The sequence below is a fragment of the Coffea arabica genome, chromosome 2c (genome assembly GCF_036785885.1).
Source record: "Coffea arabica cultivar ET-39 chromosome 2c, Coffea Arabica ET-39 HiFi, whole genome shotgun sequence".
NCBI classification, from domain to species: Eukaryota; Viridiplantae; Streptophyta; class Magnoliopsida; order Gentianales; family Rubiaceae; genus Coffea; species Coffea arabica.
In genome coordinates this window covers 21,103,674-21,127,001 of record NC_092312.1, presented here as the reverse complement: position 1 = coordinate 21,127,001, position 23,328 = coordinate 21,103,674, and the positions used below count along the sequence as shown (strand labels likewise).

General features: G+C 35.7%; 4 protein-coding genes across 7 annotated transcripts; 3 read left to right on the top strand and 1 right to left on the bottom strand.

Annotated features, from left to right (window-relative positions):
- Nucleotides 1-886: 886 nt before the first annotated feature.
- On the top strand, nucleotides 887-9,019 carry LOC140003687 (probable serine/threonine-protein kinase At1g09600). 4 transcript variants are annotated; one of them, XR_011839189.1, is made up of 9 exons: nucleotides 887-2,426; nucleotides 3,007-3,291; nucleotides 4,040-4,357; nucleotides 6,134-6,361; nucleotides 6,854-6,954; nucleotides 7,392-7,506; nucleotides 7,638-7,746; nucleotides 7,829-8,075; nucleotides 8,342-8,445. XR_011839189.1 is itself a non-coding variant. In XM_072075207.1 (9 exons), the coding sequence occupies exons 2-9, from the start codon at nucleotides 1,938-1,940 to the stop codon at nucleotides 8,546-8,548; spliced, it is 2,181 nt and encodes a 726-aa protein (XP_071931308.1). In that variant the 5' UTR covers nucleotides 887-1,602; nucleotides 1,916-1,937; the 3' UTR covers nucleotides 8,549-9,019. The 4 variants fall into 4 exon arrangements, 3 of the variants coding, with proteins under 3 accessions (XP_071931308.1, XP_071931309.1, XP_071931307.1); XM_072075207.1 differs by having other exon boundaries at nucleotides 887-1,602; nucleotides 1,916-2,426; nucleotides 7,638-8,075; nucleotides 8,342-9,019; XM_072075208.1 differs by having other exon boundaries at nucleotides 7,840-8,075; nucleotides 8,342-9,019.
- Nucleotides 9,020-9,420: 401 nt separating this feature from the next.
- Nucleotides 9,421-10,875, top strand: LOC113731938 (glucuronoxylan 4-O-methyltransferase 1). Its single transcript, XM_027257473.2, has one exon. It carries the CDS (start codon nucleotides 9,772-9,774, stop codon nucleotides 10,633-10,635), a length of 864 nt encoding a protein of 287 aa, XP_027113274.2. The 5' UTR covers nucleotides 9,421-9,771; the 3' UTR covers nucleotides 10,636-10,875.
- An 814-nt stretch (nucleotides 10,876-11,689) lies between these two features.
- On the top strand, nucleotides 11,690-15,946 carry LOC140035209 (ras-related protein RABD1-like). Its single transcript, XM_072075204.1, has 8 exons — nucleotides 11,690-11,846; nucleotides 11,964-12,036; nucleotides 12,234-12,281; nucleotides 12,377-12,424; nucleotides 12,932-13,003; nucleotides 14,599-14,754; nucleotides 15,399-15,502; nucleotides 15,625-15,946. The coding sequence occupies exons 1-8, from the start codon at nucleotides 11,833-11,835 to the stop codon at nucleotides 15,716-15,718; spliced, it is 609 nt and encodes a 202-aa protein (XP_071931305.1). The 5' UTR covers nucleotides 11,690-11,832; the 3' UTR covers nucleotides 15,719-15,946.
- Nucleotides 15,947-16,908: 962 nt separating this feature from the next.
- LOC140035208 (ras-related protein RABA2a) lies at nucleotides 16,909-19,031 on the bottom strand. Its single transcript, XM_072075203.1, has 2 exons — nucleotides 18,681-19,031; nucleotides 16,909-17,603 (listed from the first exon to the last, which is right to left on the bottom strand). The coding sequence occupies exons 1-2, from the start codon at nucleotides 18,843-18,845 to the stop codon at nucleotides 17,124-17,126; spliced, it is 645 nt and encodes a 214-aa protein (XP_071931304.1). The 5' UTR covers nucleotides 18,846-19,031; the 3' UTR covers nucleotides 16,909-17,123.
- Between the last annotated feature and the right edge of the window lie 4,297 nt (nucleotides 19,032-23,328).

The window sequence follows — 23,328 nt, the reverse complement described above, 5'->3', positions numbered from 1 at the left end:
TACTCTTAATTGGATCCTTTAGCCGTTAACCTCCTAATTTTTCTCTTGATAGAAAAACATCGACCAAAAAGAAAATTCATTTTCTAATCAAGATACCAGAATGGGAAGACCAATTCCACACCACTTATTAAAAGGAAGAAATTCTTTTTAAGCTCTTCTTGTTTCCCTATGTAAAGCTAAAATAGAAATTCTTTTTTCTTCTGTTTTCAATTGCTATTAATTTAGTGTGAAAAACATTTTATTTTGAGATTGCATTAATTGGATTGTTAATTTTTATAGAAAATTTTGTACGTTTTCTGTGAACGCATTTTTAAATTATTTTTTTAATCTTATATATATATATCAAATTGTTAAAATAAAATTTTTATAAAAATTTTTAAAAATAGCAATCCAAACAGAGCTGACTCACTTTTGATGGCTAATTCTAAACTAAAAAGACACTTTTGGCTTTACATATCATTTTGCACTTTATTTGAAAAGTCACTCTTCTCTTTAACTAAAAGTTTAGAAAGTTGAACTAAATATGTTGACTGCCAGCAGAATCTATTTCCCCAAAACTGAGAAGATAGAGAGTAAATGATAACAAAACCCCAATAAAATGTTAATATATAAAATTTTGATGACACAACCAGAAAACAAAAAGAAGAGGAGGCTCCACTGATGGTAATGGGTCAAGAATCAGGATCCAGAAAACACAAAAAGAACCCGAAATTGCCAGGCCACGGGCCCAATAATGCTGGATATTTCACCCGTGGGTCCCAAACTGGTAAGTAGAGACACCCGAACTTCCTGACACGTGGCGACAATGAGGACACTGTTCCTACGGGCGGGCCCTAAAGTGGACCCCACTATTTATTCCCCCCTTCTTCCTCACGAGACCTTCGTGCCCCTTCCTTCTTCCCTTCTCTCTCTCTCTCAAAAAAAAAAAAAAAAAACTGTAAAAATGCAGCAAAAATTTCAAAAAAATTGGCACCATTAAAAGAGAAGGACCCCGTTTGCTGTCACAAAATTCAGATGTTTTTACTTTCCAATAGCGAAGAGAAAGTAGTTTGCTGTTTCTATACGGAATTGTTATTTTTCTTTATCTATATATTAATCGGTCAATCGCATTTCTAGGACTGTTTAGATCCGAAACTCCCTCTAACAAAAAACGCTTGTAGATTGACAGAATTGCATTCCGAAGTCCCTTTTTTTTAAAGAATTATTTATTTTTAAATAATTAGTTTTAATTGCATGTTTTATTTTTAATTTTTTTTTGAATTGCCGTCCGTTGGATGGGAATAAAATCAAAGGCTGTTGGTTGATTCACTTGAGAATTTTTCGGTAAACAACCCTAATACATAACCTGTTGCCTCGGAATTTGACCAATTGGTTTTAGTTCTGAATCTGGGTCTTAATTATTTTGACTCATTTTTTTTCTCCCAAATGAACAAAAATTAGATGTTCTTTTGATAACTATTCTTGTGAGATCATCACTATTTTGGCAATGTGGGTTGTTTTTCGTGTGGATTATTAGAATTGGGGATCTGGGTTGTGCAAAGATCTAAACTTGACGTCTGGGATTGAGATTTCTGGAGTTGCAATAAGGATTGTATACTTCTCGTAAGTTGTTTCTCTTCACATTTTTCTTGGTGCAGTTTAGCATTTTTTATTATAAAGCTCAGAGGGTTTCTGGTGTTTAAGGAAAGAAAATTGAATTGGGTTTTGAAGAAAAATTTGAGGTTTTGGATTTTGCTGTTAGAATTTGTTGGTACATTGATTTGGACTGAAGGGTTGGCTGTAAATCCTGGTTTAAAGGTTTTAATTGGTTGAAGGGTTTTGGGTTTTGGGAGAATGCTGCTTAGTTTTGAGCTAGATAGTGCTAGAATTGAAGAAAATTAGAAAATTAAGTTTGGCATTGTTTGAGGATTTTCAGGGGATTTTGCAGTTTCCTGTTCATGAACAGGAGACTGCAAAAATTTTGGCGGGCCATGGGTTGCGTTTGCTCTAAAGGTGCTTATATAAGTAAGAATCGTGGCAGACATAAAGAGTCTAAAAAGGCTTCATCTAAAAGATTTATTGCATCCTCTAGAAAGGAGGAAGTAGTCGTGGAGGTTGACAATGGTGCAAATGACGCAACTGCTAGGTTGATATCGACAGAGAATGTTGAGAAAAGTGCAGGCTCAACGCCTCCTTCTCGGGATGAGGCAGAGAAAACATCTGCAGTGGTTGAGAACTCTATGGTGCCTCAGATGCCAGAAACTGGTGCATTTGGAGGTGGAATGAGCGGAAGAGAACCCCAAATGTCTAGGATATTTAGTGTTCGAAATGGAGTTGATGGTGCGCAAACCGTCGCTGGATGGCCATCGTGGCTTACAGCAGTGGCTGGGGAAGCTATCAAAGGTTGGATACCTCGAAAGGCTGACTCATTTGAGAAGTTGGACAAGGTCTGTCAGCAATTTTCTTCTTTACTTGTATAATTTGTTGATGAACCTGTTTTCCTGTTATTTTTAACATCTTCATGCCTTGTTTTTTCTGATTTTTTTCTTTGCTAAACTGCAAGGTCATTGATTCCTATATCTGCTTGCCAAGAGAAATGTATAAAAAGTTATTCTGACCATATATCGGTTAATATTGTTAATGCAGTATAAAAAGTTGCTCTGATCATTCATTAGTTAATATTGTTAATGCAGGATAATTTCATGCATTACATATGTGTATTTGGGTTATGAAAGGAAGAATAGAAAAACTCGGGACTGAATCAAATCTTCAGATGCCTTCTGCATCTTTATATCTATATGCAGGAAAGAAGATGATATTTCATGTCAAGGTTTAATTCAAACATTCATTTATTGATCTTTCTGAAATATTTCTTTTTATGGATGAATGTACTTTGGTCTTTAAAAAAACATGGTGCATTATCTTCAACATTTGCCATATCAACTGGAGCAAGACTACTACTTCGTGTTTTATCTGTGTGTTTGATCATTGTTTTGATAGTTTCAAGTTAATTTGTGTATTATGCAGATAGGTCAAGGGACATATAGCAGTGTATACAGAGCCCGTGACCTTGAAACCGGAAAAGTAGTTGCGCTGAAGAAGGTGAGGTTCGTCAACATGGATCCAGAAAGTGTCCGATTTATGGCTAGAGAAATCCTTATTCTGCGTAGGCTGGATCACCCAAATGTCATGAGGTTGGAAGGTCTGGTCACTTCGAGGGTCTCTTGCAATTTATATCTTGTTTTCGAGTATATGGAGCATGATCTTGCTGGTCTTGCTGCATCGCCAAAAATTCAATTCACTGAACCACAGGTGCATTTGCAGTTCCTTTCTGGTCCCACTTTTAACCAAATGTTAGTGCAAGGAATTCTTCTTGCAAAAAATGTTTCAAAGGCTTAATATGAACAAATAATTCCGGAGTTGATGGCTCCATCTGTCTTTGTTTATGTGCTGTTTATACTACTTAAACTTCTGCACTTTTTAAGCAGATTAATCTATAAGAATTTTTTAAAGTTTAGTTTACTATTCTGTTGATTTCGGGTTGTCTCTTTTGAATTCTCTGCATAGAGCTTGTAGACGTGCTTGCAAAGACTAGCTAGATTCATAGCATTGCAATTCCATCTTGAGCTTGTGCTTTTAAGTTCCAGAAGTGTTTTATATTTGGAAGCTGGGAGCAAAATGTGACCAAGTGCTTGGACTTTATCAAGAAAAACTTTTAACATCATATACTTGTTATATTGTTTTTGCTTCCTCTCATAATGAAACGGCTGAAAGTTCGTCATTCTCTGCTGATACAGAGAGGTGGTTTGGTTTCCAAAGTTTTATTTGGTAAATATGCTAAGATTGTGGTGTTCATATTTATTCCATCTTCCTCTCTGTGGTTATCTCATGCATATTTCCAACTACATCCAAGTATTACCATATGATTTGTTCTATAAATCTTTGATGTTTAGGTAGTTTCTTGTCTAGATAATCTTGCCAGTTTTTGTAATGATTTATGACGTTATATACCATTCTTGCTCTATTTCTTATGGAGGATAGTTGTGGTATGTTTTTTCAGGTTAAATGCTACATGCAACAACTTCTTCGAGGACTTGAACACTGCCATAATCGTGGGGTTCTACACCGGGACATCAAAGGTTCAAATCTCCTAATTGATAATGATGGAAACCTTAAGATTGGTGATTTTGGTTTGGCAACCTTTTTCCGTGCTAATCAGAAGCAGCCCTTGACAAGTCGTGTAGTGACCTTGTGGTATCGGCCTCCTGAGCTCTTGCTTGGATCTACAGATTATGGACCAGCCGTAGATTTATGGAGTTCTGGTTGCATTCTAGCAGAACTCTTCGCTGGCAAACCTATAATGCCGGGAAGAACAGAGGTAGTTTACACATTAAAGGATGATTTAGGGAGTTGATTGGGGGGAGTGTGAGTTCTATTTGATTGAGTTTTATAATACTGACAAATACTAACAAACTATTTCTGTGTGAAATAATGGAGTCTGGCTCATTTGATTCCATTGATGCATTAAGAAATTATAGATAAGTCATAGTGGTTTCATCAATTAGTGCACATAAAAGGAAAATCTAAGTAGCTGCTTCTCGAGCATTCTCATAAAAAATCATCTAGATCTCCTCTGTGTCAATAGAATGGCATCTAATGCTGTTAGAGCTCTCAGCTTAGAGCCATGGGACAAAAATTGCATTCTTTTATATTCTGAGCTATCTACATATCTGCTGTTAAGGCATGAAATGTTTAGAATTTGGGCTTTAATTTTGGAAGTTCTGGTCTATGTTGCAGGTACATGATTTTTGTCATTTCTATTCTCTTCATATCTCATGCTTTGGGATTTTCCTCCTTCAAGTTTTGCGTGTATTTCAAAAACCTAGAGATCATATTTCAATTTATTTTCTTTGTGGTTCTGTCAAAATTTTGATGCTATGTGGCTTGGCTAAGTCTTAACTTTTCATATGCACATCTGCTTGGTTTTGATATCATGTAATCACATAATATATGTATTACATTACTAATATTTAGCTGTTATTTAAAGTTTGCATCCATAATCTTTTAAGTGTCTTGTTTTCATGCTCAAGTATTAGCCAAACAGAGTGTGGTCGCACCAGGCTCCTCTTAGCACTTGTGCAACCAGATCCTCTTTCCTTTGCTGAATTTTCTTCCTCATTTAGTAATTAATGTAGTGTCTTGAAGTTTCTAGTAGTTTTTCATTTGAACTGTCTTTAGGTAAAGTATATGCTTTTCTTAGCTACTATGATAATCTTATTGATATGATGATAATCTTATTGATATGATGTAAATACTTGATCATGTGAATTTTAGTTATAGATCCTTAACTATAAGAAGTCTGTATCTGGTAGAGGTTTGGAGTTGATGAAAAAGCTTAGAGGAAGCTGAAAGAACAAGAACAACCTAGAGTGGGGATAGGATTGTGAGTATGTTTAAGAACGTTATGGCAAGAGTAAGTCGAATGATGCTTCATGGCGTTGAATGAAGCTAACTACATGTAAGTGTAGTCAGTGTAGTCGGCTAAGGCATGCTGAAGATTACAAGAATATCTTTGAAATGGAGATATATGTGACGCTGTTTTAAGGATCTGTGGAGATGACAGCATATTAAATTTGTTGGTTTGTTATGTAGCATGGATTTGGTTAGATTCAATAAGAGTGTGAGCAAGTCTAGTTTAGAAGGCTGTTCTGCTATGCTACTGAGTTGCAGAAATGTGGAGAGGTCTACTTTATGAAGTGATTGGTCAATAATAGTATCAGTGCTTTCTGAACTCGAAACGAAGACAGATAAGTTAAAGAAAAATTTTAGGCATATCCCAAATAGAATTTCACAAGCAGTCTGCTGAGTTAGAATACATCTGGTTCTGTTTTATCTATAAAAGATAACATAAATTTTACTTGAGATTGTTTAGTGAGCTGTAGGATTAACTGACTTGATGTTCATGATTGTATAGGACAACTTTGTCTCCTGATTTGTGTACTGCTCTGGATTTGAAGGTTTAACTTTTCTCATCTGGTTTCTTTGTCTCTGTGCTTGTCGATCCTTTTCAGTTATGAGTTTAGCGCAGGATTTGTTGGTTTGTGAATGACTTGAATTTGGTTAAACATTTTAACCTTCTTATTTTTGTGTGCAGGTGGAACAGCTGCATAAAATATTTAAACTTTGTGGCTCACCATCTGAGGAATATTGGAAGAAGTCTAAACTGCCACATGCTACAATTTTTAAACCTCAACATCCTTACAAGCGTTCTGTGGGTGAGACATTCAAGGATTTTCCACCTTCAGCATTGACACTTCTAGATTCTCTTCTTGCTTTTGAACCTGAGCGTCGGGGATCTGCAACTTCTGCACTTGAAAGTGAGGTAATTCAAAATTCTTTTGTTTTATGCTCTTTTGGTACGCAATTCCTTTTCTTCCTAAAAATTTAATTTTTCCTGTTGCTTGGGAATGTTCACATCGGTGCATTTAATTCTCTCTCCTTTCTAGGCTTAAGCACAAATTGATGCATTAATTTTTTTAAATGCTCTCTTAGCATCTGATTACAGCACTAATCTTTTATAATTTGATGGCCTACACTCTTTACCTTTACACTGGACTTAATTTCCAAGAAGAAAAGTATCTGGTTGGATTATAGTTTTAGAGATTATTGTGCAACTTACTTGATAATGGCAGTCATAACTATGAAGATCCTGCATACTTTTCTATGCTGTCATTTAGGTGATTACCCACATCAAGTAGTATTTAGGTTTCGGGGATTGCAGTGCGAGACACAGAATTCCTTTATTCACTTGGATGAATAATTTCCCTCTATTGTTTTCAAAAAGTTACCTCCTCATATTGAAGCATTTTTACAGTTCTTCACAACAAAGCCTCTTCCTTGTGCGCCCTCAAGTTTGCCAAAGTATCCACCAAGCAAAGAATTTGATGCTAAGATTCGAGATGAAGAAGCTAGAAGGTAAATAATTTTTAAATGTATTTCTGTACTACTTTGATCGGAGTACTTTGGGTTCTTTTACTAACATTTCAGTCACTGTATTTGTAAATCTGCAATCAGTCGTTACAGTTTTACAATTGTTTTTGTACTTCAGAATTTGACATTCGTACAGTAGCATGTCTACAAGATTTGTGATGCATGTTTTCAACTAGCTAGAGTATATTTTGATCTGGGCTGTGTAGCATGTAGTTCACTTAAAAGATGAATAGGATTTCCTTCTTTGTGTTTTTATTCTTTTAACCAATCATGGATTGTGAACCAACTGAAGATCATTTCCTTTTTGTTTTCAGAATAAATATCTGATCATCAAGGATTTCATTCTCTATTGTTTCTGTAAGAACTACATATGTGGATTTAGCTTGTTCTAAATTATAAATTTGTTATTTTCATGATATCAGGCAAAAAGCTGCTGGCAGTAAAGGACGCGGGATTGAATCTTACAGAAAAGGTTCCAAAGAATCCAAAGCTGTCCCAGCACCGGATGCTAATGCTGAGCTGCTGACATCCATGCAGGTATTTCTGGATTACTTAAGACAATTATCACAAATATGTAAACCTATATTGTTAGACCATGAGTATGAATGCCTCGAGATGTCTTAGGTTCTGTATAATATACTGATCAATCTAAATTTTCTTGAATCCAGAAATGGCAGGCGCAATCGAACCCCAAAAGCATTAGTGAGAAGTATAATCATGAAGAAGATGGTGGTTCTGGCTTCCCAATTGAACCATCCAGACCATCTTTAAATAAAGGTTATTTGTTGCAAAATGGTGCTTCAAGAAGTTCCTTAAATATGGACGTAAATGAAGCCGGGTCCAACATTAATTGTTCAAGGTATGGTGCAGAGTCTAGAATGCAAATACCAAACAAATCCCAAGGAACGGCTGCAAAGTTGTCTAGGTTCTCCAACTCAGTTGCAGCTCATGGCAGTTCTCACCTTGATCTTAGTGGAGAGGGTAGTACCCATCCTCAATGGATGGAGGAGCGTCTAAATGATTCTGGTTCAACATGCCATCTGCTGGGAGGGACGAGTTCGTCGCACAACAAGGATGAACAGGCATACAGAAAGGAATTTAATGGGGTAAGGGTGTAAAAATACTTGTTAGTATCTTTCTATTTTCCGTTTTCAATATTTAGAAATTTTCCTGCTGGGCTTGGCGACGTGATCAGTGATATCTTTCGGTTAACTTAAAAGAGTTCTATGACTGCCACTTCCAGGCACATACTCATAGCAATGCAGAGACATAAACTAAGACCCAGACACCTTCTTCCCTGGGGCCCCTTCCATTCACTGAAAAGCCAAAATGAAATTATTTTTGAATTTGCTTGTTTTGGTTCTTACATCAGGGTTACGCTCTGAAGAAGTCGAGGATTCACTACTCTGGACCATTGCTTCCCCCTGGAGGAAATATTGAGGAAATGCTCAAAGAACATGAGAAACAAATACAAAATGCAGTTCGGAAAGCTCGTATTGACAAAAATAAGAACACAAAAACCTATGCTGATAATGGACAGACAGAATTGTTGCTGCAGTATGTAGGGAATGGCCGGTGACCTTGTGAGGAATTTCCTGCTACCTATGGATTGAATCCTGTTTCATGATAGAACGCCTTGAGTTCGCGAGTCTACTGCTTCAGAGATTAAGCAAACCTCATCAGCATGAGAGGAAAAATGTCATTGGGCTATCTGGGATTGAAATGCATTAGCGACTCGACATTCCAGACCTACCTTTGAAAGCAGCACATGATGGGAAGAAATTGGGTAGCCTGGAAAAGAAAAAAAAAATCACCCAAAATGATGGGTCTCACTATGAAAGAAAATGACAAGCAACTTCATGCTTGTTGGATGGGGAGGAAATCATTCCTGATGGTGTATGGTAGTTAGTGACAATCTTTTGTACAGTTTTACCATGTTCTTTTTCTTTTGTTTATTGTAATGGCGAAGCCATTCATGCACATATGTAAAATTTTGACACCCCAGGCCAGCATCGAGCTAATGAAAGAGAATCAGAGTTTTTTTGGATCACATGTAAGTTAGCAGAGAGAGTTGTTCTGTGAAGGAATGCTCAGAATCCTTTGTTGCTTTACTACAAATTGGGATCCAAGGCAAGTAGGAGTAAAATGGTAAAATGTAACCTGTTAATTTGGTTCTCAACGTGAATGGTAACAGACTGTGGGGCTATAACTATAAGAGGAAGTGTTAACCAGCTATTGGTCCATGCAATGACAATATCTAAACCATGGATTTAAAAAATGCTTCCTGCAATCCAATGTTTTTACCGAGGCAAGGAGATAATTAGTTTCAAAGTTTCAGGGCTTCCTGCAATCCAATAGTTTCAGGGCTCTAGAGAATGGTTGTCAATTAATGTTACAGAATCCGTTCACCTAATCTTTTTGGCAGTCCCTAAACTCAGACATCCGATGTCCTTAAACAGGTGTAAAAGTATTGAATCACATCCATATCTGTATCTCGACCTGATCAACATCAAAGTACGTAGTAAAGGTCCATCACCATCCACTATTCCATACTGACACGAAAATCTCCACCAACTTAGCAGATCTACCAGCAACTATTTTGCTTCAATCAAAATCTTTGTAGTTTCTTTGTCTTCATCACTTCATTTCCAAGCATTACTACAGCTATCTAAATGTATAATGCTCTCTCTATCAATGCAACATGATGTACTACGTACACTATATTTCAGAAGCAAATATAGACCCTTACCACAGGACAGGATCTCCCTCTGCAGAGACTGAAAGTTTGATCATCAGCAAATCATGAGGCCTAAGACCCAAAATTCCCTTAACATAAAGCTTCTAACGCTTGGCGTTTTTATCGCTTTTTTCCTTCTCTTTGTCTTGAGATCAAGCTTTTCATCCTCCAATCAAAGTCCAATCCCAACTCTTCCAAGACCCTTGAGTGGTCCTTTGAAAGATGAGAAGGTTTCAAACTGTTCGCCGTCTTGCAACAAAATCCCGTCCACCTTAGCTCAAGCCATCATTCACTATTCAACCTCCTCCATCATTCCACAGCAAACGCTCAAAGAGATCTCAGTAACCTCCAAGATTTTGGAGAAGAAGTCCCCTTGTAATTTCCTTGTGTTCGGGCTAGGCCACGACAGCCTTATGTGGAGCGCGCTCAACTATGGTGGACGGACTATTTTCCTCGAAGAAGACGAGTCCTGGATCGAGCAAATTAAGAGAAGATTTCCAATGCTGGAGTCGTATCATGTTAGCTATGATAGCAAAGTGAATCAGGCAGATGAGCTGTTGGAGGTGGGCAAAGGGCCCGAGTGCACACCTGTTGCTGATCCCAGATACTCAATGTGCCAGCTTGCCTTAAAGGGCTTGCCTAGTGAAGTTTATGAGATAAAATGGGATTTGATCATGGTTGATGCTCCAACGGGTTACTATGACGAAGCTCCCGGGAGAATGACAGCCATATACACAGCCGGGATGATGGCGAGGAATCGAGAAGATGGAGTAACTGAGGTTTTTGTGCATGACGTGAATAGAGATGTTGAAGATAAGTTCTCCAGGGCCTTCTTGTGTGATGCATACGTGAAGAAACAAGAAGGAAGGATAAGGCATTTTAGAATCCCAAGTTATAGGAGTAACTTGAACCAGCCCTTCTGCCCGTGATGATGCTTCTGGCATGGTTTTTGTGTACGAGAATCACGTTGTCATTGTTCCTTATAGGAAGCTCTCTTTCTTTCTTTTTTTCTGCGGCAGGTATTTTGAGACTTGATACTGATGCAAGATGCTCAGGACTTTCAACTTTTAGTTTGTCGTTTCATTGATGAGGGAAAGCAAAAGAAAAATAAAGGTACTAAAGACAACATGGCTTTGTGCAGAAATAAAGACAACATTGGATACTGATTCTATTTTCTGCCCGAAATAGATAAAACTGAGACCGACCAATGAACCAAAGCGGACACAGAAAACAAGATACAGTAGTATCAATATGTTGTCTTCTTTGCCAATATCATCAACTCTTTGCTGCACGACTAAGTAGTTTGGAAACTTGCTGTTCTAACATTAATTCTTCCATCCATGCATGTATATATAGCCCACAAATTGACAAAATTGCACGAAGCAAGCTCGTGTCTGGGCAAAAATGCCAAACTCGCTACCCTGGCTAGGCTGCGCTCTTTTTTTTTTTTTTTTTCATGCAAAACCAATCTATTAAGCCAAATTTGAATAGCTTCAGTTTTCATTTCATTGTTTACTTTGTTTGATCTCATTTGACGCACTTGTTAGAAACATCAAACAATAATAAGTTTGGGTTTCATTTTCACTCGATACAAGCTTGCTCGACAATCCGCTTTTAATACTTTATTAGTAGTAGACGGTCCAATTTTAATCAGAAGTTACCTTTTTGTTTTTATCTCGTACGAATAATATAACAAGTCTGAATTTAACAAAAACTCATGATTCAATCTTTAGTGCGAGTATGCAAAAATGTTATAGCACGTTGCTCAAATTGTTCGAAAATCAATTACTTTTGATATTTATTTTTTTGATGACAAGAGTTTAGTACAAATAAGTTACTAATGAATAGTTAAGGGGTAAAGTACAAATTGGTGATAGTTCATGAGCGTATATCGCAATTAATTCTAAAAAGTGGGTTGAAGTTGGAATTACACAAGTTGGAAAACGAGAAAAAAATAAGCCTTCAATTCACTGCCGCTGTAGTCTTTATTTATCCCACAAGTACCCCACTTAGCACTCAATTACTCTATTCTCTCTCTCCTCTCCTTTCTTCCTTTCTTCTGCTGCTGTTCGGCAAAAAATAAACCTTTTGATTTCGGCAAAGAAGATTTCACGAATTTAGAAGAAATGAGTAACGAGTAGTAAGATTTCATCATTCCATACCGCCTTTTCCTAAATTTCTTCTTCAATTTTTGCTTGTTTTGGTATGTATTGCTTTTGTTAACTGTTAATCTGATTTTCCTGTTGTTTGTTAAAAGCGATTATTTGTTCAAGCTACTTCTAATCGGCGACTCATCTGTCGGCAAATCTTGTCTTCTTCTCCGATTCGCTGTATGTTCGCTTCATCTATACTATAAACTGTATGCTCATCTTTAGTACATTTTGTTGGGTGTATTATGGTTGTTGACGGTCATTTCTTATAATATTCATATTTTTCTTTAAAGGTTAATTGATGAAGTAGTAAGTTATGAAGTAAAGAGAGCTGTATTTTCGGTGGAAGTTATTACGATATTTGTTGGTGATTTCAGGATGACTCTTACGTGGATAGTTACATCAGCACTATCGGAGTTGATTTTGTAAGTTCTTTAGTTTGTAACTCGTGGTGTTACATAGTTTGCAACTATTTATTTAGTGATGATTAGGTAACATAAATCTTTTTAAACTTTTGCAGAAAATTAGGACTGTGGAGCTGGATGGAAAGACAATCAAGCTGCAAATTGTGAGTGAATCTATTCTTTTTTTATGTTTCTACTACACTCATGAGCTCTGTTGTTTGGATTATTACTTACTAGGAAAAAAATTGGCTATTTGCATATGATGAATTAAGATATGACCTTCAAGATTCTTTAGGGAATTGATTGTTCCATGCATTAGATAGTGCATTTTCTTCATTTGTGTTTTGATTTATTTTTGTTATGAGAGGCGAGCTTTGGCGACCCTAAATACTAGGATAGGGTGCGACGAGGCTTTTGTTCTTTTTGTTTATTTTGAACAAGGGGCTTTTGATGGTTGAGTTGATTTTAGTGGCCTGAGGGTTATAGTTGCTGCAAAGAAGCAAGTTGGAAAGAAATGCAAATGAGCTATTAGCAGAGTGATGATGCATGAATAGATTGTAGGTTTTTTTTTGGGGGGGGGGTGTGTGTGTGTGTGTGTGTGTATGCGTGCGGGGAGTCGAGTTCAAGTGCAGATGATATATTACTGATGACTCTGTAACTTGCCTCTTCAGTGGGATACTGCTGGCCAGGAGCGTTTCAGGACTATAACCAGCAGCTACTATCGTGGAGCTCATGGAATAATAGTAAGGAATATCATTTTACAGCTTTATTTGGCTCAATATTTTCTGAATTTTGTACTCTTAGGAAGGCAATGCTTATGCCTTGATATGTAGTTGGCTAATAGTTAAATTTTTTTTTTTTTAATAAACATGCACTTTGCTGCTTTCAGATGTCAGCTCTATGTTCTGCATGTAGCAACTGTTTTTGTTCTTTTATGAGATATTTAGGATTTTGGATTTTGGATTTTGGATGCTTTGGATCTGTTTCTGTGGCCTGGATATGTTCATTTTCCTCTCATAGATGTTTACTATATGTTAATTACTTTGGCAAACATGCTATCTACATGGATTGCCGGTCAACTGGTCCAGGTATCTTGTTCCATCAAATTTTTTTAAAATGAGCTTGTTTGAGCATGCAAAGGTCGTAAGAGATGTCTGACTTTTGAGTATATTGTGCTAGGGACTGTAAGACTTTGATATAGTTTTAATTATGTTGTCAATATCGACATTGAGTTGACAAACTCAATTTCCATGACCTATAGAGTCAGTGTATATGCCTACTACATATCCTTTTATTCCTTGGATTTTTTGGATAACTTTTTAAGGGGAAACTCTCCAACATTAGGCAGCACAAGAATATGAATTGGGACTTACAGCTGACACTGTGTTGGACTGCAGCATGAGTAACATATGTATTTTCTGGTTGATTGTTGTGAAAAGGTTTAAGGAAGAGGTTACTAAACTTTTTGGAATGCTTTTATGGCAAAAAAGAATGCTTAGAACTGGGGAGATGTAGGTCAAAGCCTTGGAGTTTCTTCATCGGCCTTCTTATTTATTCACTTGGAGTACGCTTTTTGTCCTGTTAATATTTTTTCTTTTGGCATGAAACTTTGCATGTTTAGGTATGTTATACTTGAACTAGATTTTCTCCAGTATATTGGTCCGTGGTGACATCCTTGAATCTTTCTTTTAATACATACTGCTATCATCAATATTCTAGAACTCGTCTTAAATCGACCTGTCTATGTAGATTACGCAAAACTTTTTATTCTCAAAAAGTTGAAATTGCTCACCGGCAAGCAAGGTGTAGTTTGTTAAACTATTGAAATAATTTGAAAATCAAATGTCTTATATTTCCATTGGAATTTTACCCATCGATAAATTAACATCGCTCCTCACCAGCTCTAACTAGTTGCATTGGAATCGTGAACTAAAATTTCTTAACAAGTTGGTGTTCTGAGATTAACATTCTTTTTAGATTTAATGTCATTTTTCTTCAGCCACCGAGAATTAACTTTTCATTTTTATGTTGTTTGACACCAAAAGAAAAATGTTGAATTTTGATCGTACTTGCAGGAATATCTAAATCCAGAACTTTGCTTATTTTTGGGATTTGTCTTGAAATGAGGGAAGGGACTGTTGGATCATGGACAAGTAATGAAGGGTTGCACATCCTTTTTGTTAATGGACATAAAATAATCAGTTCTCACGAATAATTAAATTCCCATCTCAATTTTCTTAAAGCAAATCAGCCCTTACTGTGTTTTGTTTTATGGTATTTGTATTATGGCCTTCTTTTGGTTCCTTTTTGGCTCTTACACACTTTTAAATTGCAACAGATTGTGTATGATGTAACGGAGATGGAAAGCTTCAACAACGTTAAGCAGTGGTTGAATGAGATTGATAGATACGCTAATGATAGCGTGTGCAAGCTTCTGGTGGGGAACAAATGCGATTTAGTTGAGAACAAGGTTGTTGATACCCAGACTGCAAAGGTATATGTGTAATTTTTCTATTCTGAACTATTTGATCGCTTATATCTTTTCGGAGTTGCTTAGTGCACACATTGCGGTACTTGGATTTCAATCTTCATATTATGTCCTAAAAAATAAATAAGGGCGGTCTGGGGAAGGAAAATCTGACAAACCAGAAAACTTGTGACAAACACACTACATGTTAGTCTTATACTTCAAGATTTTGTACGTGGCTGTTATATTTCTTTTTTGTTTGAAAGAATGGGTGCATTGACCTTGCTGACCTGCAGCAGAATGATTTGACCTGTCAGAGATGCACATTTTCAGCATCTACTTGAACAACACCATACTGATAAACCAGTCTCATTTGATGGTATTTGCTGACCGTTTGCCCTGCTACTACTGCTGAATGTACATCTGTCCTAGATAATGGATGGTCTAAGCCTTTGTAAAACGTTACATTTTGCCATATTACAACACACATGCAGATGTTGGTCCAGGGTTTGATGTGATGGACTGATTTGAAATTTAGAAAAGAAATTTACATTTTGGTTTTTTTGTGTGCTCTAAAAATTGCGAGCTTAGTTTATGCTCTGCTTGTTTATAATAATTTTCTTTTAATGTCGTCTAATTCAAATGTCTGTATTGGCTGGAGTGAATCTCAGGCATTTGCAGATGAGCTTGGGATCCCTTTTCTTGAGACCAGTGCGAAGGATTCTATTAATGTGGAGCAGGCTTTCTTAACTATGGCTAGCGAGATTAAGAAAAAGTAATGCAACTGAATACTACCGGTGCTTTTGTAGATTCATTGACTTGAAATAGTGTTAAGTTGTCATTGTTACAGTTGATTTGCTTTTATCATCTGTTCTGATAGTTGAATTTTTTTTGCAGAATGGGTAACCAGCCATCCGCAAGCAAGAAGGCAACAAGCACTGTTCAGATTAAGGGGCAGCCAATTGAGCAGAAAAGCAACTGTTGTGGTTAACTGTACATGTGACTGTAGTTCTTTAATGCAATCTAGCAGAAAAATGTTTAAAAAAAATGCTAAACCTTCTTCTTGTGTAGACTGTTGACCTCGTTAATCTTCTAATGTGCTTATAAGTTAATGCCAATTGTATTTTGTGGATTTAAGAGGAAGAAGGTCTGTACTTCTTGTTTATTGGACGGCCTTTTCTTTCTTTGTTATACATATCGTTCTTATTTTGTCTACCAATTCTTCTCTTTTTAGAGTCTCTTTTATTAACATTTTTTACTGGTAGATTCATAGAAATTATGTTTGTCATGATTATTTGTGTGAAGCTGGTGTGGTGAGATGCTCTATTGTCTGTTTTTGTGAAGTCAGAAGGCACATTGTCAAACAATTCTTTTCCATACTTATTATGTGGGTCTTGCCTCCATAAATTGATCATGAAATAGTATTTACTGTAATGCTTTCTCCTACCTCTCTGTTCTGCTTCATTTTCTTTTCGCAGTTTAAAGCAAAGAGAAAAAGGCAAGTATTACTACCAATTGGTTTGCTGTAACGCTGTCATTGAGATTAAACGGCATATATATATCGTGAGGTTGGTCCTTATACCAAGCCAGCCTTGACAAATGAAATAATACGTGGAGACTGGAGATACAAGAGTGGCAGTGATATGCCCTAGCTTTTCTTCCAATATGGGACAAATGCGCCATATACACTTAATTTCAGACCCATTAACATGCTGTGCCAAATCTGGAAATCAGTTTATCTGAAAATAGCAGCCTGAATGTGTGAACCCAATCACTGAAGAGACAATAATAGGTTTATCTGAAGGTAAACTGAAAGTGAAGGGGAACTAGGTTTATCCATGGGAACTTTTATTTTACTTGTAAATGTTTCAGGTTACGAAACCGTTTTGGAGAGACTGCTGATTTATTCGGTGCGTGCATTGGGGGTGCGAGGGTGGGGGGCCGAGAGGAAGTATCCTTCTATGCTGTGTACGTTGGGGGCGTGACGGAGGAGAAAGGAGGGAAAGTAGAGCATTGTTAGCCATTTACGGTGTGACCATGGCTCCGGTCTGGAAGTGCAAAACTTTCGGCAGTGGTTTTATGTAAATGCATCTGATTTGGCAACCTTGAACTGCAAAAACAGGAAAACAATACACTCTTCTTCTGCTGGAATTTTCATGGCACTTGAATAAATACATAATATGACAAAAAACCATCTGGAAATCATATACTCATCCAATGACATCACCAAAAAGAACTAGAATGGAACAAAGAAAAGTGAAAGTAGCTTCGTCAATATAATAAACATAAAACAGAGATGAAAAAACAAAAGAAAAAGAAATGAGATGAATATAAGGCTTCTTGGTAGGGCTGAGGAGTTGGCAAGAGAGGAGGCGATTCGGATGAGAATACAACATTTACGATGAACAGCAAGCCTTCTTGGCGTTGGTCTCATCGGCTCCCACAACTAAAGTTTGTCCTTCTTTGATGCTTGCGGGCGCTGACTCATCAGAAGCAAGCGACTTCTTACTAATTATACGATATATGTCTCCAAGTATTGTCTGAAAAGCCTTCTCTACATTTGTTGCTTCTAAAGCAGATGTTTCAATAAAAGCAAGGCCTTCCTTCTCAGCAAAGCTTTGAGCATCCTCTGTAGCAACTGCTCGGAGATGCTTCAGGTCAGTCTTGTTTCCAATGAGCATGATGACAATGTTGGAATCTGCATGGTCCCTCAGCTCCTTCAGCCACCTGCTGACATTGTCAAAGGTGGTTGGTTTTGTCACGTCATAAACCAGAAGAGCTCCGAGAGCACCTCTGTAATAGGCACTTGTAATGGCTCTGTATCTCTCCTGGCCAGCTGTGTCCCAAATCTGAGCTTTTATAGTCCTTCCCTCAACCTAGAAAAGTAACAAGCGTTAACTGTATATCCAAGCAATAAACTGTGTATAGATTTCACAGCATGAAGTGAACCGACACAAATGCGCATGGATACAGCAGGAAGAAATCTAAGCACAGCCGAACTCAGATGCAGTCAAAACACAGTAAACTATTCGGCTTGCCATTTCCTCAAATAAAAGGCCATAACATCTGATTTAAAATTGAAATGATCGACCATTTCAATCAAACTCCATTAGGAAATAAGACCTTAACTACATTTAAGGTCAGACAGCTTTTCTCTTCCTAACAAAAACTCAGGCAGCTTTTCAATCCAGGATTGAGCCTCAGATGCAACAATGTGACATCTAATTCAACCGGGCTCCCCGGTTGTGTGATCATGGAGAGCTTTCAAGTTGTACAACCTGCTATCTAACACACACACACACACACACACGCACAAAACAAGAATCAGAAAGCACTCAGGCAAGTCACCCATAACCACATTCAATGTTAGCTACATTACAACTTGGCCAGAGTAGCTTATAGGCTTTGAAAGGAAAATAGATCACGGGAATGCATTAAATGCTCATAAAAAAAAAAAAAAAACTTTACCTCTGTTTTTCCTTGTTTCTTACTAATCAATGAGCAAACAGTGATATCCCCTCACCTCATTCGTCGAATCTTTGCAAGCATTACCTTACTACCGGGTATCTTAAACCAAAACAAAGTTCATACGCACCCATACCACTAAATTCTCCTATGGTTATACTAAAATTGCAAATCATAGAAATTTAGAAGCAAAACTAATCCAACATACAACCATTAGACGGATAGATGCCCACAATTACAGATCTAATATAAACAGCATTGGAGAGTAAAAATGATGAAAATATCCAGCAAAGCATTGCAGTGCTAATAATGCAACTACTGCTACTACAAGTAGTAGACATTCAAAAACATACTTAGTAGGAAGTAAAGAATTCAGCTTTTTTTGGGTTCTTCTTGAGTGTGTGAGTGTGTGAGAGAGAAAGTGAGCGAGTTAGTTAAGAGCTAGCGGTCGTAGGGTGGAAAAAGAATGTGGGCGTGTGGATGGGCACCTGAAGGGTGCGGGTGGCGAATTCGACGCCGATGGTGGATTTGGATTCCAAGCAGAATTCGTTCCTGGTGAATCGGGAGAGCAAATTGGATTTGCCTACCCCGGAATCGCCGATTAATACCACCTTGAATAGGTAGTCGTATTCCTCGTCCGGTCTCCTCGCCATATCTCTCTCAAATCTCTGCAACCCTTGTACCCCTTTTGAATCGTTCCTCGGCTTTACTCTTCTACAGTTTCTGCTGGATTCGAGAAATTGACGACGATCGTTGATTTTGATGACCCCCGACTAGCAATTGACATTTGGGGGGAAAAGAAAAAGAAACGATATGGATTAGTTGATGATCCATGATGAAGCCACGGTCTCAAATTTGCAACTGCGCGATGTTGTGCAATGACGCATCTGCCCTTAGATTTGTTTTTTCTTTTTCTTTTTTTTTTTAATCCCTGCTTTCTCTTCCAATTACAATTGCCCTCCTATTTGCCAAATAATAACTTGTAATATTTCAATTAGGATTCTCGCCCACGCTTTTAAGTTTTAAGTTGCCGCACGAAAGCACATACTCACAATTATTTACAGTGAAAAAAAAAAAATCTAAAAATTCCCCTCTAACCCCTCCACTAACTAAAATGATTACATTCACAATATTTAGATGTTTTTCTAAATTAATTTTACTTTTATCAAAAAATTAACACCTAACACCTCTCTAATTAGTATACATTCTAGGAGCACAAGTTAACCAAATCATAGTATTGTTTTACACTTTGCTGCATCCCCAAGGCAAGAGGGCTATCTGGCAGTAGGAAATCCCAAAGTGGTTAACGATCATCTTACCTCAATTTTGATGTTCTTGGACTGAGATTCTTTTAACATTGAGACATCTTTAGATAATTCTCCTTTGAATTTTTTATTTTCTTTTTTTTATCTCCCTTTTTCCTTATTGAATTGCCTTTATTCATCTATTTATTTCTTGTTAATGTTTTGGCGAGCTTGTTACTTAGCTTAGCTTTACATGTTATGTCCACCTCGTACCTGTCGCTTCAAATTGGCCTTTAATGCATTTCTAACTCTTTCTACTATTTTCACGATATTTTCTTCATACTTGTCGCTTCAAATTGGCTTTTAATGCATTTCTAGCTCTTTCTACTATTTTCACGATATTTTCTTTAATAGATGAACGTGCAAAAAGAAGAAGAACTAATTCATGTAATGGAACATGATTCTAAACCTTGAGGATGTACAAAGGTTGAACTACACAAGGACTTGTTTCTATAGTTGAACAATGCGCACAAGAAAAAAAAAAAAAGAAACTAGCAAAATATGGAGTAAATCTTATATATATACTGATAGTATATACACTATCACCGTTGGATCCATGATATATGTGTAAAAGTTAAATTTTAAATTCAAATTTTGTATAATTATCATTCATCCAACACTGATAGTGTATATATTATCACCGTTAGAGTAAATCTTATATATAATGCAAAATATCAAGTAAATCTTATATACATTGATAGTGTATACATTATCACCGTTGGATCCATGACGTATGTGTCAAAATTAAATTTCAAATTCAAATTTTGCGTAATTATCATTCATCAAACGCTAATGGTGCATACACTGTCAGTATAGAAAAAATTAATCGCAAAATATTTCCAAACTTAGATACCATTATGGAGTAGAAACAATTAAAAACATAAAGTATCAAATATTGTCACGGTCCAATTTTTATTTCTACAACAACTTTTGTTGAAATGACTCCAAATTTTACTTGGAGTTGAGGATGGAAAATCTGTGCAGAAATAGGTAACATAGCTAATACAGCAATAACAATAGCTAATGTATGAAGGGGGAGGAGGGGAGAAGTAGTACTTTTAAGTAAAGTTTAAGGGGTTTATTGTAATTATAATGTCTTATCGTTGAAGTTAGAAGTTTCTTAACAAGGGCGGAATACATGTCGGAAACCTACGCGAGTTCCCACATGGAATTGGAGAAGCTTCCAGATTTTGAGATTGTTGGGAAGACTGATGAGGACAATTTTGGAATCTTGAAGTTGAAAACGGTAGATTATTCTTGGAATAATTTCATAAACCTACCCTGAGATTTTTTTATTATTTCACTGACCTCCCCCTATGCTTTAAAAATTACATTATTTTTTTAAAAAATTTATTATCTTGTAATATCTAGATTCAACTACTAATTAAAAAGTGATATTAGGAGACAAAAAATAATATGATTCCATTATTGTCCCTTATCTACTAAATTATTTGATTAATCTAACACATGTCCAAACATTAAAGAAAATACTAAAATTTGTTGTTTATCATCAGGGATTAAATCACACATAGCGTCACAATTAGTATATTATTCTATATATTTTATTTAATGTAAGATTTAAATTGCTTTTTTCAATTACGAATTCATCGTCAAACATGACCAATAATAAATAATCAAAAAAATTTGTAAACAAACTTTAATACCATAAAATCTCAGCAACTAATCTTAATATGTTGCCAAGAATATTTATGATGTTAAAATTTGTTCTCTGTAATATTTTAGTTGCAAGTTTTTTTATTATTTGTTGTTAATTATGTTTGATAATGGATATGCAATTAAAAATAATAATTTGGAACTTGTATTAAGTGAAAATATAACATGATATACTATTTTTTGGTACTATGTGTGATTTAATTCCTAATAATAAATAATAAATTATAGTGTTTTTCTTTAATTTATGGATTGGTATTAAATTAATTAAATAATATAATAGATAAGGAGCAATGAAATAATTAGAAATCTTAGGGAGGTTTTTGAAATTATCCCATTATTCTTTTCAAACCTCATCAAAAGCCGTAGATTGAGGTTCTTTTCAAAACCGTAGGCAGCCACGCAGATTACATCAAAAGCCAGCTAATTCCCGTAGACTCTGGTCGGCCCACATTCACAGCCACTGTGTCTCCCCAACATTTGAGCTCTGTTCTCTGACCACACGTTCCTATTTAGTCAGCTGCTTCAACGAGAAATCACCAAATCATGATAGTCATTAAAATAAGGAAGAATCGTACAAAATATTCTTTACGTTCTGTCAAATAAAAAATTTTCATTATTCATTTTTAAAATATTAACTTTACATCATTTACAAATTAAAAAGTTGGCAAAATTTAGTTCTTGATCATTTTTTAATATGAAATCATCACGTGCAATATATATTTTTTTATGTATAACAAGATCAGATCCTATATTTTTAGTGACAATAATAAATATGAATTGGATTCGATTCCAATTTTTTTTTATCAAAAATAAATATGATTTGGGCTATATCCTACTTTTTGTGGGAGAAGAAATAAGCATGAATCGGATTATTTGTTTAACTATAAATAAGATCTGACTTTTTTAATTCTAAAAAATAATCACGTGTGAGTCATGGGATGGATTCAGCATAACAAAAAAATGATTGAAAACTATGACTAATTTTTATGGATTTGATTTTGTAAAATATCATAAAGTTATCATTTTAAAAGTGAATAACAAAAAGTTTATTTGGCAAAATATAAGAGATATTTTGAACGATTTTTCCTTAACATAAAGCATTAATCGTCAAAAAAATTGTATAATTCCACGAGGGAAAACATCTTTTCACTTAATGAAATTGTACCGCCTACCTAAATTTATCTCCTCGTTACAGTTTATTTATTTGACTACCCTATCTAATTGAACTTTTATAGTAATTAGATATTTCTAATTTATGCCCTAATGACATTTAATAAACACAGAAAAAAAAAAGAAGGTGCATCAACTATTAAAATTTTAAAAGGCATTACCCCTCCAACACTTTCGTAGAAGAAAATCAGTTATTTTGTGAAAAAAAAAAACACTAAATCTATTTCTAATTGTGTGCCCTTTAGGCAGCTAATTGACTAATAGAAAAAACCCTTCATAATCATGCAATATTTACTGCGAACAGAACCGACGAGTCATGCTCATGCATCAACCAGTAGAACCTCTGCATCCGGCTTTCCCAACACAACCCTCCTCCTCTTCTTCTCTCTTCCTTTGAAAAAAAAAAAGGGGAAAGAAGAAATATGCATGTTTCCATGATTGATTTACGCATATGCATGTGATTAAAAATATTTAACTTTAAAAAAAGTAAACATATAATGGATAATCCATAGTAAATTGACCCAATTTGATACATTGTAATAAAAGACCCAATTCATAATTATCAATGGGCTAAAATAAAAGTAATTACTTTATTGGCTTATGTACAAATCTACAATTTAGTCCAATTGATTAGGCTCGTCATCATTCTTCTTATATCAACTACAACTATAGAACGGGCATTTTCAATTATGAAGATAATCAAGGCAGTTTCAAAATAAGATGGAAGATAATTTCTTGAATAATTGCCTAATTATGTACATCGAAAAAAGAAAGTTGTTGCAAAATTTAGCACTGATTAAATCATAAATAAATTTACTTCTAAAAAGAACGTAAAGTTCAATTTACTTTTATGAAAAGATGTTGAAATTTCAGTGTATGTTAACATAACTTTTATTTTTTTAATTAAAAATAGTTATATTTATATTGCATAATTTTTTTTTTGCATAGGCTACATATTGGAATATCTTTTCATAATGTGCAACTTGGT